At 45.3% G+C, this 13,214-nt stretch overlaps 1 protein-coding gene across 7 annotated transcripts in view; it reads right to left on the bottom strand.

Annotated features, from left to right (window-relative positions):
- The window catches only part of CSGALNACT1 (chondroitin sulfate N-acetylgalactosaminyltransferase 1), a 90,822-nt gene that overhangs the window by 31,844 nt on the left and 45,764 nt on the right, over positions 1-13,214 (bottom strand). For 3 of the 7 annotated variants that reach the window (XM_073340298.1, XM_073340300.1, XM_073340299.1), the window contains one exon: positions 559-1,466. In XM_073340298.1, coding sequence (XP_073196399.1) covers positions 559-1,192 — 634 coding nt within the window. In that variant the 5' untranslated portion in view covers positions 1,193-1,466. Of the gene's footprint in view, positions 1-558; positions 1,467-9,719; positions 9,832-13,214 lie in introns of those variants that run through there. The other 4 variants (XM_073340301.1, XM_073340303.1, XM_073340297.1 and 1 more) reach the window with 3 other exon arrangements.

Raw genomic sequence — 13,214 nt, 5'->3', positions numbered from 1 at the left:
GAATGGGGAGAGACATTCGGACAAATGCACCATGAAATTTGGCTAACCATGGCACCATGGTGATCCATGTTCATTAGCTCTCAATAGTCGCTGGGACACTGCACCCCATATTCTTCACAGTGATATTATTATAATATAATTATGACATCATCATCCAAAATACGTCAACACCTTTCAGAGTAGAAAGAAAAGGAGTACTTGTGGCACCTTAGAGACTAGCTCACGAAAGCTTATGCTCAAATAAATTGGTTAGTCTCTAAGGTGCCACAAGTCCTCCTTTTCTTTTTGCGAATACAGACTAACACGGCTGTTACTCTGAAACCTTTCAGAGTAGAAACGCCCTTTATATTACCCCGATCTCTAGAGGTAGCCCTTCAGGTCAGGGGTGAGGCACTTTGGCTGGGGACAGCACTGGGAAGCTGTGGCTGAAGCTGCCTGAACTGTGTGTGTTCTGTGGATAGACAGAGGATGGGCAGATGCCCATGTGGTAACACCAGAGACCTTCACCAGCACCAAACTCCCGCATCAACAAGGAGTCCTGTTCCCACAGGTACAAACCTTCTATGAAGTCCGAGGCTGCGTACATGTGATGGTTTGTGTTGCTATCACTGTTCTGGCTGTTTAAAGTTTCCAGGGCCAACTCAATAGCCTCCGCTAGCTCGTCCCGCTTGTCCTTCCTCACGGGTTTCTCCTCGGGGTGGCGTGTCAGCCCTGTATCCAGCTGATACACCTTCTGCAGGGTGAAACTCTCGAAGGGCACAGCTGCGTACTCCGTGGGCAACTTGGCGCCGGCGTGCACCTCAGCTCTGTCTATTTGGGAGCGCAGGAACTCCAGCAGGTCAGCGGGGGTCTTCTCTGGGTTGCTGCGCTCCAGCCCCGGGCCCAGCGAGTCCGTGTAATGGTCCTGCAGGCTCTTCAGCTGCTCGCTCCGCTCCTGCAGCTCATCCTTCAGCTGCGCGATTTGCTTCTTGAGGCTGTTGATGTAATTATGGTGCTGCTCCTCCCGCTCCTGCAGAATGGCCTGGTACCCCTCCTTTCCTGTTGGGCTGTTGGCCCTGGGGAATGCAAGCTGCTCATCGATGCCCTTCGGCGTACAGGCCAACATGTAGAGGATGGACACGGCAGAGCAGAGCACCACAAGCAGAACGACCATCCGCGGGAGCCAGGCACTCAGCCCTCGCCGAACCATCATCTCTCCGGGAGCAGGTGTGGGTACGTCAGCACCTACATCGCTGTGTGTCCCCCAACAGTAACCCTAAACAGATGCATGTACGTGCATGAGCGGGTTTCGCAGCTTCCCTCTAAAGTGCTTGCTCCCCTCGGGTATCAGGTGCAGCCTCACGTGTACTTGGCAGTGCTAAGAGCCCAGCTGCAAAGGAGACGCTGTGAGCCGAGTGACGCCAGCCACTCCCCACAGTCACTCCCATTATTATCTTATCAGCTTGCAGTAGTCGGCAAAGGGTGACCTGAAAGACAAGCAACAAAGACCAGTTATGGATCCATATGCCACTCAGTGGTCGAGAATGGACGAGGGCTGTAAGCGTGCACATGTGCAGTAGCATTTCCTACTGTACCTTGTAGAGCTGCTTAAGCAGCGCAGAATGCTGTGTCGTACTCTTCAGCTGTGGACAATGCTAAATCTGTGAGGTGCTAAGGTGCTGGCCCTGGAAATCGCATACACATGCGGTATCTTGAGATTCCCCCCACTGCAGCATGGGTCATGGATCACCAGCTAGGATTATCTGAGCAGGTCTCACCTCATGAGTTCCCTGCCATCCAGGGGCCTCGGGCAATGGTTGCACCTTGGTCTCTCCTGTTCTCTGTCTCCTGAAGACTAAATTGCTTTAGTTTAACCAAAACGTCACCCTCAACACAGGGTTAGCTGGGTGGAATGTAATGGCCTGTGATGTACAGGTCAGAGTAGATGAGCTGATGAGCTCGAAGCCCCTTCTGGCGTAAACCTCTATGAAACTTTAGACACACCGAGTAGTCCCAGTTAAAGCACACTAGGGAACTCTTAGTGCATGCTAGCAGGGTCCACACAGGCCAGTTAGTGCTCTTTAGTAGTGTGCCTTGTTGTACCATGGAGACAAGCCCACTGACTATGGACAAGAGGTCTGGGCTTAAAAGTCTACTAAATCCTACAAACACTTCAGGAAGCCTACAGCGGCCATCTCATGGCCAGATTTTCAAACAAGCACAAATTCACATTTTCAAGTCCCCAGCGCCCACAGTTGGCACCAGATTTCCAAACAAGCTTAGCTCCGACACTGGTTCCTAATTAAGATTTTCAAAGGGGCTCAGCACCTAGCAGACCCCACTGCGATATGTGTGGCCAGATTTTATGTGCGGGGCACAGAGCATTCTCAACAGCAAGGCTTGCAGCTCTGGTTTCACTTGTAGCATTCTGCAGTGTCTAGGGGAAATTGTCTAAGTAAATAGTGGAGGCATCTTTTGATTATTTTGTTCTTTAAAAAAAATAATCCTAGGAAATGCTGTACAAAAAGCCATGTGAAGAGATGATTACGGATGGGACTTTCAGACTCATTTAGTATTGGCCCAACTCTGCTGCTACTGAAGTATTTTATCATTGACTTCACTGGGAGCAGAGTGGAAAGCTATTGAAAAAAGTCCACTCTACAGTTGCATTGTTAAGCTCTCAGAAGTCATGAAATCTAAGTTAGCCTTACCCCTACCACCTTGCATGTCTGCCTTGTGGTATGGTTTTCAGTTTCTTGCAGCTGCATCAGTCTAGCTACAAATATCCCCACAATGACAGGCCCCAAGATAAACATATTTTACTCATGAGAATAATACAACTTCTGGGGCCATTGCTGGATCTTGACCCAAAGCCAATTGTAAACAATGGGGTTCTTTCTACGGACTTCAATGGGCTTTGGATCAGGCCACTACATATAATGGAGTGGGGACAAGGAGGTAGGAACAGACTTTAAGGGACAATGAGTAAACAGCTGTGGACATGAGTTTCATACCTCATAAAAAGAAAAGGAGTACTTGTGGCACCTTAGAGACTAACCAATTTGAGTATAAGCTTTTGTGAGCTACAGCTCACTTCATCCAATGAAGTGAGCTGTAGCTCACAAAAGCTTATGCTCAAATAAATTGGTTAGTCTCTAAGGTGCCACAAGTCCGCCTTTTCTTTTTGAGAATACAGACTAACACGGCTGTTACTCTGATACCTCATAAAGTTTAAGACCAAAGGAACCATCAGATCATCTAGTCAGGAGGTTCCTAGTCTAACCTCCTTCATATCACAGCCTATAAACCATTACCTTTCATCCTCATATCTCTATATTAAACCCAAAGGATTTAGTTAGACAAAAACATTTCAGTCCTCAGGAAACTAAATTGTGTGCCGCAGACAGAAGAGGAGGGGTCAAGGTGCCACCAAGGCCCAAGGTCCCTGCAACAGGGAATGGATTGAGATATGCCCAGAAGATGCGAACAGGTGATCCATACCCCATGCTACAGAGGAAGGAGGGAAAACCTCCAGCAAAGGTTCCTGCCAATCTGATCTGAGGGGGGTCACCTAAAAGAGCTAGTTACACACATTCTTCTCTTAAATAATGGAGGAAGAAGCTATAGGTTCAAGATGACTTTCAGCAGGCTGAGTTTATGAATTGTTTGCTCAAGCCATCTTCCACATTATCATTCCCAGATAGAAAGCAGATGGGAAGGTTGTGAAATTGTCTTGCAAGCACAGCCACAAAGAAAATACACAAGAGCTACTTGTAGTATGAACCTTGGTTTTCCATCTCTCTATTGTTCCTGGTGACTTGTACTACAGCAATTCTCCACTGAAATGACTGGCCCTTTAGTTTTTATCAGTGTTTAACAGCTGTGCGGTGTCACTTAGGCATGTGGGTTTGTTTGCAGGGAAAGCTATAAAAATACAGCTCTACTTTTTAAGTGACACTGAACCGCTGATAAAATATTTATAAGATTTCCCAAAAAATGCCAGTGATGTCAATGGAGAATTGTTGCAATAGACAAAAATATTCAAAGCAGCAGAAAGAGAGCACAGAGAGGAGCTTGTAGATCAAACTCTACTTGCCTTTTCTCAATGATCTTTTCTCAAGAGCAGCTCACCCAGCTTCAGCTAATCCTTACTTGGTCATAATCATCTCTTCTTTAATTGACTTCCCGTCACTCATACTGAAAATGCACATAGTGTACTAGGTGCTGTCAACATGGTAACACCTCTTCATTCCTTTCACATTTGTCAACTGCCTACCTCTTCAATTTGCCTTTTGTTCTGCAAAAGGCTGTACCACAGCTGCTTCTTACAGATGCGCTGTGAAAGCAGGTCTCCTGAAATGCAAGGGATCTATTCAAGGCATAGAAATTAATTTGGGCATTTTTAACTCTCGAATGTATAAGGCCAAAGGACTGCAAGAAGGGAGTGGGCAGTGAGGCAAGGGGCAGGAAGTGGTAGGATGTAGTACATAAACTGCTGTGTACGTATGCTTCACTTCGCACAATCAGTCCATTGACTGCATTGGCATACGCTGAACTTTAGTGAAAGGATTAGTTGTGCTAACAGAGCATAAACCGAAATTACATCTCCATGTCTTAGATAAACACACCCTTTTAGTTCTCAAAGAGGCATCAGGCTAGGGCTTTGGTTAAAGAGCTCTTCCAGTGTTGACCCTCCAATACACATCTATAGCTATGCTTGCTCAAACATACAGCTCTTTGTCTAGGGGGTCCCCTCCTCCCTGGTCGCCTTTTTCTGGATTTTTTAAATCTCATTTGTCAGACATCTCTAAATGCACTTCAAGGACACTGTATGGTCTGACTGCTTTGTTCACTCAATAGCAAGAGAGAAATGGATGCTGTGGGAAGGCCACCATAGTATCACCGGTTTCAGAGTAACAGCCGTGTTAGTCTGTATTCACAAAAAGAAAAGGAGGACTTGTGGCACCTTAGAGACTAACCAATTTATTTGAGCATGAGCTTTCGTGAGCTACCTCTAATGTGAGCTGCATCCGATGAAGTGAGCTGTAGCTCATGAAAGTTTATGCTCAAATAAATTGGTTAGTCTCTAAGGTGCCACAAGTCCTCCTTTTCTTCATGGTATCGCCGTGACCTGTGCTGTATGGGAGAGTGAGTGAGTGAGTGAGTGTGGTAGTGATGAGACGGATGGGACACGACTGTCCCCTATCACTCACAACGTGTCACATCTGCTCATTTAAATGTATCAACTCCCTGGATTAGCCCAACTTCTTGAGCGGCCCTATTAGATCAGTCAAGGGCTGCAGGCTACAAGCTCTATTTCTGCTGCCTTGCTTGCATAGCTGGCAGCAGGAAATGAAACGAGCATCCATCCACTTGTCTCTGTGACAGGGTACCCTTTACTGGGCAGCAGCCCTCAAGCTTAGAGCAGGAGCTCTGGGGGGATCTCTAGGAGGACAAGACATGTAGCAGATTACAGAATATGGAGAGTCTCTAGCTGGGGAAACAGTCAGGTGACCCTGAGTGCAGGCCTCAAGGCCCCCAGGAATCAATCGGGGAAGGGTCACCCTCTCTCACTAATGGGAGCAGCAACATCTCTGGTGCATGCAGCGATAACACACACATATGGACAGGAGGAACACAGAGGGTAGCCAGTCCTCCCCACCCCTGCAATCACACCTCTGACTGCAGTGTAGACATACGCTTAGACATGTAGGGCCAGATCCTCAGCAGGTGTAAATAAGAGGAGCACCACGGATTTCATTGGCGCTTTGCAAATTTGTACCAGCTGGAGGCCTGGGCTGCAGCACACATGTGCACTGCAATCTCAGGTTTTCCATAAAATGACCTAAGAATGCCTGTGTGTTCTGTGGTGCTCAATAGCTAATTGTATTAAGAACTTGTGATTCCGGCAGATCAGGTACCAGCTCATGCCAAAGCCCCAGGCCAATTTACTTGTGTATTAGTATAGATCAAAGTGATTGTTAAATGTATAAGAGTGTATTTGGTGTTTAAACTTCAAGAAAACTAATGGGATGTTACTGGCATTGTTTTCATGTATCTATATCCCGTTATAATGTAATAGCACACACTTACACTGTGTACACCCCTGTAACTAAATAACCCACCAATCAAGAAAGAAGCCTTGTGGAATGCAAATGAAGAATTTTAACAGAAAAGTGCTAATTTCAAAACAATTGAGGATTGGAGGTCAAAGACTCTAAAGATAGGTTTCAGAGTAGCAGCCATGTTAGTCTGTATCCGCAAAAAGAAAAAGGAGGACTTGTGGCACCTTAGAGACTAACAAATGCATTCCTCACTCTCCGTCATCAAAGGAAGAGCCCATGTGGGTAGTGACCCTGTCAGCTTGTTTTCTGTGCGTAGAAGCTATAAGAATGGATTCAGGGAAAGATGCTTCATCTCTGGACAGTTTGGATTCTAACTGAACGAGAAGACAAGAGATCCACAGGGTTATTCTGGGTAGTCCTGAGAGACTTTTGGGAAACTGGCAGATTACTACATCTCTGCTACGATTTGGAATTATGGATTGTGACTCACCTCTACATATATTTTACCTGCTTTAACCTCTCAATAACTCTTATTTCCTTTTCTTAGCTAATAAAACATTAGTTAGTTTACTATAGAATTGGCTACCAGCATTGTCTTCAGTGTAAGATCTAGGGTACCAGTTGATCTGAGGTAAGTGGCTGGTCTCTTGAGACTGGGAGCAACCAAATATGGTGTGATTTTTGGTGTAAGTAACCATTTTTCACATAGACCAGCTTGCCTGGAGGGCAAGATAGACCTGAGAGTCTAAGGGGACTACCTGCCTCCATGGTAAGACTGTGACAGTGATCCAGGAGTTTACATTTGCTACTGGCTTGGTGATATCTAATTACGAAGTACACTATCAGTTTGGGGTGTCTGCCCTGTTTCTGGCAGTCTGCCCTGAGGTAGGCGCACTCGGTGGTGAGCCACTCCAGACAGCACGACAGTAGTATTAGTCTATCTGAAGCAAGAAGCGCTAATGAAACCCCATTGATCATGGCTACTCAATGAAAGTGTTGATGCTCTAATTTAATTTAACCCAATATACGCAGGAACATTTCCCCTATTACTCTGTCCTGTTAACCTAGACCTCCCGGAAGAGGTTGCTTCAGCACAGTTTACTGGGTGTTTTTCATATACTTTGCATGCCATACACAGAGCAGTGCACAGTGGCATTGCTCTCAGCAGAGGGCCAGATGCAGTCACCCTCCCCACATGAGTAGGGCCTTATATTGCAAATAGCCTCACTATAGTCAATGGGTCTGTTAGTGGCACAAGGCACTTCTTAGCGGCGGAATCTGGGCCACATTTTGTTTCCATGGAATTCTGGGTAATACACCCTCCCATCCCCTGCTCCTTCCTTCCAGCATTTGGTGTTTTAGAAGCATTTCAAAGAACAAGGGATTTGTCTCAGGAGGTTAAAAATGATGTAGCAAGCCATGCATTTCAGATCTGCATTTTGGCTCCAAATACCAACCACAGAATCACAGAAAGAAAAACAAACTGAGAACTACATGCCAAACCCTCTGCTATGGGGTAGAGTGGACGGCCACAGCCCTGCTGTCCCCAAACAGTGCAAGGACCTTCTGCAGGACTGTGTGGGCCCGGAGGGGTGTTCTAGGGTTGGAAATAGGAGGGCAGCTTGGACTTCCTTCCCTCCACAGAAAGCAGGATTCCCAGTGGAAATCTGAGTGGGACTTACTGCTGGAGGGGACAGCTAGGTCTCAGAAGCATGAAACAGAGTCAATGGCAGCTCCAAAGAGGGCCACAGTGCCACACAGAGCCGATGGCTATCCCTGGAACAGGCTGGAGGCTGTGAGATTCTGCATGGCTTTCCCAGCAGATATATTGGGACTGTCCACAACCTCTCCACCCTCTCTACAACTCCTTTCCCATGAGAGGCACAAACGCCTGTAATTCCACAAGTTTGGGGTAAACGTTGTACCCTCCGGCGAGCACGGTCCCCTCAGTTTAGACTGTGAGCTCCTAGGGGCAGAGACCTGGCGTACAGCCTAGCACAAAGGAGCCCTCATCAGGCTCTCTAGGCACTACTGCACTATAAAGAATAGTGATTTATCACATGACCTAGTGTTATCACTGCGAAGCTGTCAAGTCAGCCCAGAGGAAAATGCTGCCAGTGAAACTGTAGCTGTTCCACTGAAGATCCAATGACATATGGAACGCTATCTGCAGGGCAGACTCCCAGCCCCTGGGACACAGAGAATGGTAAATATTTTAACAGTCTCCGCAGTGTAATTCCTACAGTGACTGCCGCTCACACCACAGCTCTCGGGCCCTGGCGGCTCCACCACCGTGCCAAGCAACTGCTTCTAGTCTCTCGCTTTATCCCCCTAAAGCGTCCAAAATCCTGGTAAAAGGACTCAGGATGAGAGAAGCTGTGTGTGTGGGGTGGGGGGGAGGTGTTTGAGAGACCTTGACCTATGAACGGCATACGTCAGTATCTGAGTAAAAAGATCAGAAAGGAAGTGAGAATGCCCCCCAACTCCCAGCTCGTGTCACTCAGCCAAACTTCCAGCGCTAGGACTGTATTGTACTCTGAACTGAAGCACATGGCATTTTGCTTGAACTTTTAAAAAATTCTAACAAAGTGCAGCTGTTCAATGCACAGTGCCCATATGCAAAATGGAGCCTTATGCTACTTATGGAGTGAGGTGCTACCCACTATGAGTAAGGGGTCCAGAATCAGTCCTCTGGGAGCAAAGAACATAAACATACCTTCACTGGGTGAGAAAACCTTCTGAAAATCTTTACAGACTTCTTCTAACTGGCTGGCCAGGGATTTCCCCCCAAGTCTCTTCCAAGGGAGTCCTGTCTTTCTTGTCTGCCTTGTCTAAACTGCCTGTCCAGAGGTGAGGGGTAGGAATTTGAATGGAAGACAGGGGAAAGAAGGCAACCCTTTGATAAATTTACTGTACCCTCACACTCTTCCTTCAGATCCTTACAGAGGGAATCCTTGTGTATCAATCCCCTTACTTATAATGTCTATGCAGCTTCTCCTTCTTGAACTATTTCCCCATGAATCCTCTTTGTCGGAGTTACAACGCAAGCACTTTGGCACAGGGACAGATCCTCAGCTAGTGTAAATCAGCATGGTTTCATTGACATCAGCGAGCTACAGCTTTACATTAGCTGAGGACCTGGCCCTTTCTCCTAGTGCGCGATCTATAAAAGCCCCATATGCATTTATGAAACTATACAGAATGGTTATGGACCATAACTAACTAATATGGTTAATTTGCGTAACATGAACACGCAGCACAGAACATTTGCCATCACAATGTAAAATGAAAGCTCCCCCACACCTCTTAAAAAGTGTTTTCTCAGCTGTTCCAGGTTTTTTGGTCTGACTGCAGGCAATAATTTTAAAAAAGTAGGAAGTCTCTTTTCTATCCCATATTTTGTTTTCTGAGAGGTTTGTCCCTGGAGCAATAATGCAAAGCAGTAGGACATGTTAGATGAGGGGTACAAAGTTACTAAAATAAATTATGCACAAGAAACCTGGTCTCTTAGTGACACACAGCCCTGATCCCCTGAACACTTCAAACTCTACCACACTTAGTCTGGAATCAACAGAGCACTGAAATGCAGATAAAGGCTAGTTATGAAAATTACCTGTCCAGAATCGAAGTATAAATAGCACATACTATACCCTTGGAGAAAAGAGAAAAACTTACTGTATAGAGACTTCTTTAATCTTTGGAGCCAGAGTTCTTCACCAAAGAAACTATGCACTGCCCTTCGTAACCCCAAGGAGACAGAGAAGTCACTGCTTGTGCCTGTGTGTTAAAATGCTCTCTGTAACTGACTCCTCCCATAGAGAGACAATTACTTTGTTTTCTTCCTATAAGTGACAGTTAAGGTTGGGTCTTTCCCTCCCAAATAAAGATATAATGTGGTTCTTAAAACAATCGAAAAAGCCCCACAAGTGTGTCCTTGACCATGGAAGTATTATCGTGGGGTTTTGTCCAGGGACGAAACTGGAAGTAAAGACAGTGGTTTTAAATTCAACATACTGCAATGGGTTTCCAATTCTGAGAGGCACAAAAAGTCAGTGTAGAACACGCTACTTTTCCTTCCATCAATACTCTTTATATCCTTGCGCTACTAATTTAATTGGTTTCCCATTAGTGAGATAGGGCTGTAACTTTATCTTGACTGCATTGTCTGCTACAGAGTTGCAGAGGAGATTATAGTTCCGAGGCCAGGAGCATACTCTGCTCTGATTAGATTCAGCCTAAATGTTTCTTGAAGCAATTCTCTGACACAGGCAGCAAAGGGGCAAAGGTGCTACCATTCTGGACGTCCTTCAATAAACAAGCTGTTTTTAATATCAAAAACATTTTTCACAAGAAAAGCAAAATATACTATTCCCAGGGGAAAAAAAAAAAAAGCTTTGTTATTCTGTCTATTACAGAACATCAGTGAAAGATCAGGCCCTCTGCGTGCTAGGCACCGTACAGGTAGTTAAAGAGGACAGTCCCTGCCCCAGTGATCTTACAATCTAGGTAGATTTTTGTTCGCAGCATCTACTTTGTCCGGATAAAACAACATAGTTAGAATGTTGAAAGGCAAACAAGTTTGAAAGTCAAGCCATTCAAAATTAAGGCTAAGAAAAAGAAAGGCTTAGGGGGAGATGATTCAAACCCTAACCAGACCACTCCAAAACAGAAAGTTTTTCCATTTAGATGCTGTGTGTGGTCCCTCCACCCCAAATAATTCAACATGCCTGTTACTATACAAAATGAGCTATTATTTTATCTTAACAACACCCTCCAAATTATACCCTTCACATCAGAATGCTGCCATTTGTAAAGGACTCAGCAGTTTTTCACAGCTCAAAGCACAGACAGTTGGGCACATCCACAATCATCAGGTTGAATTGTGGTCAAGGCACCTGGATTTTCACCCTGCATTCACACTATCGCTCTGCTAAACTCACTAAGCTTCAGTGCCCACTCGATATGTCCCCCCATAAGTCTCAGCACCTCTTCTTGCCTGGGGCATTTTGGAAGATTTTCAACAGGCATCATTTGAAGGCGTTCTTTTAAGAGAATTGTGGGAGAAAGAGGTCAAACTCCTACCTCCCACCCCCAGGAAACACCCATAATTCCCTAGGGTGTTTCTTAGTAATTGCCTGGCATTTGCACCATTTCCAAGCTGTTTTTGCAACATGGAGGAAGTTAGGAGGAACACTGCTCACACTGGAAAAACTAAGGCTTAGCCAGCTTTCTCCCACCTAATAAGCCATGGACAGCTGAAAACCAGAGAATCCCAACACAGCCCACTCCATGTAGTGCTCTGTTCCCTTCAGGTGCAGGCCAAGCCACAGAAAAAGGTTGACAAGTCTGCTCCAGTGTTGGCTAACAGAGGTGGCTGTTTTAGTTCAAGAAGTAGAGGCTCATGCCTAAAGATCCAAAGGTCTCAGGTTCAATACCCACAGCCAACACATGTGGCATGACATCATTACACCAAACTAGTCAATTTTTTTCCAGGAAGTTTCAGCCACTTTCTTCATTCTGTTCCCACCTTGCAGCGTGTGAGAGCACATCTTCTCCCCAACTCCAAGGAACATGTGTACAACATACAAAAGGTGCAGCTGATTGCCTCAGAGATGCCTCTCACGCTGTCACCCTTAGCAAATATGGGAATGGAACAATGATGGTGCCTCTCCATAAAATGCCTATTTCTGATTAGCAACCTCTCATCAGAGGGTCTAATAACTAGATTGTTCCCAAACTGTTGCGAAACATTATTTATCATCTTAACTTTTCACAATCTGGATTTTGACTGACCTGGAATTTAGCCCAATCATTTGGCTGGAGTTGTTCCCAGAGTAAATTTTAATAAATTTGGCAACTGCCAGAGGTTTAACAAATGATTTGGCTGATCTGTTGCAATTTGATATGGCTGACTGACATCTGCTTTGTTGGAAAACTGCAGAGCCAACCCCTTCATTAGATTTCACATGGGGGAGCCAATGCATGGGTGCTACCTCAACTCATCTGTGTGCCACGGAGAAGAGCTGAATTCCCAGTCCAATTTAACTCCCACCCCACAAAAGGAAGAGCACACAGCAATATTCCTGTAACAACATCAAGCATATCAATCAGCTTAATGAGAACTCTGAGGCTTAGAGATGGGTTTTCATCATCACTGCTCTGTTAAAAGAGAATACGTGGTTATCTAATTCCTTTTGGAACACAAGTCGGGGCCGCCCATCTACAAAAGGGTTGAAGTCAAGCTAAATCGAGTTTCTAACATCACTTGGATGGTCATCGTGGTGGTGCTGCAGTAGGACACCTTAAAAACAAGACAAAATTATTTTCTCTCTGCTGGTTAAGGCAAGGAATCATCCTGGGTTGGGTTTTTTTTAGTTTGGTCTCTTATGGGGTGGTGGCCCTTTGCCTTGAGAAAGGTACAACCATGGTATGGTTTTTTCCCCCAGCTATCAATCACAAATGTTCTTTGGTTTTGTTCTACTCTATTTGCCTCTACAGTGTGATTCGGCACAGGGAAAGACTGGATGAACTCCATCAAGGAAGGAAATTTGTGGCCCCTTTAAGAGCCAGGCATGATAGTAACCCAGTATTCACGGTGGAACGACTAATCTTACCAGAAATAGCAAAGCCTGGTAGAGGTAGGAACTGTAGAAAACGAAGGACATAAAGTCCACCTAGGGAAGCAAGTTTGTTGTTCATGGTTTATAGCCAATTTTTCTCTTTGTAGCGTGTTTTTGTAACTACTAATAAATTAGAATTGTTTTAAAAATTGCATATACTGAGTCAGTGCATTTTATGCCAGAGGTTCTAGGGATTCTGCCAACTTTACATTATAACGTACCAGAAGACAAATGTTCAAGGGTCTGTGCCAGAACATGGATGAAATATAGACCCTGAGTATACGTATAAGGCCAGGGTTTAGGCCCTGATTCAGCATGGTACTTAAGCCCGCACGTAACTTTAAGCCTGTGAGTATTCCCATTGACTTCAGTGCACTTTGGGATAGAAGATAAACTACAGAAGAAAGATGTTGCTATAGATCTAAGCCTTTCTGCATACTTGGATGAACAAGGCACATACAGCACAGGGAACTGAATAGATCTTGTATGTCATAAGCCATGCCCAGAAGCAGAAAAACCAAACTATCCCTAGATGCAGAGTGGAATGCGG

Source organism: Lepidochelys kempii, chromosome 4 (assembly GCF_965140265.1).
Source record: "Lepidochelys kempii isolate rLepKem1 chromosome 4, rLepKem1.hap2, whole genome shotgun sequence".
NCBI lineage: Eukaryota > Metazoa > Chordata > Testudines > Cheloniidae > Lepidochelys > Lepidochelys kempii.
This window is presented reverse-complemented; position numbering and strand designations above follow the sequence as displayed.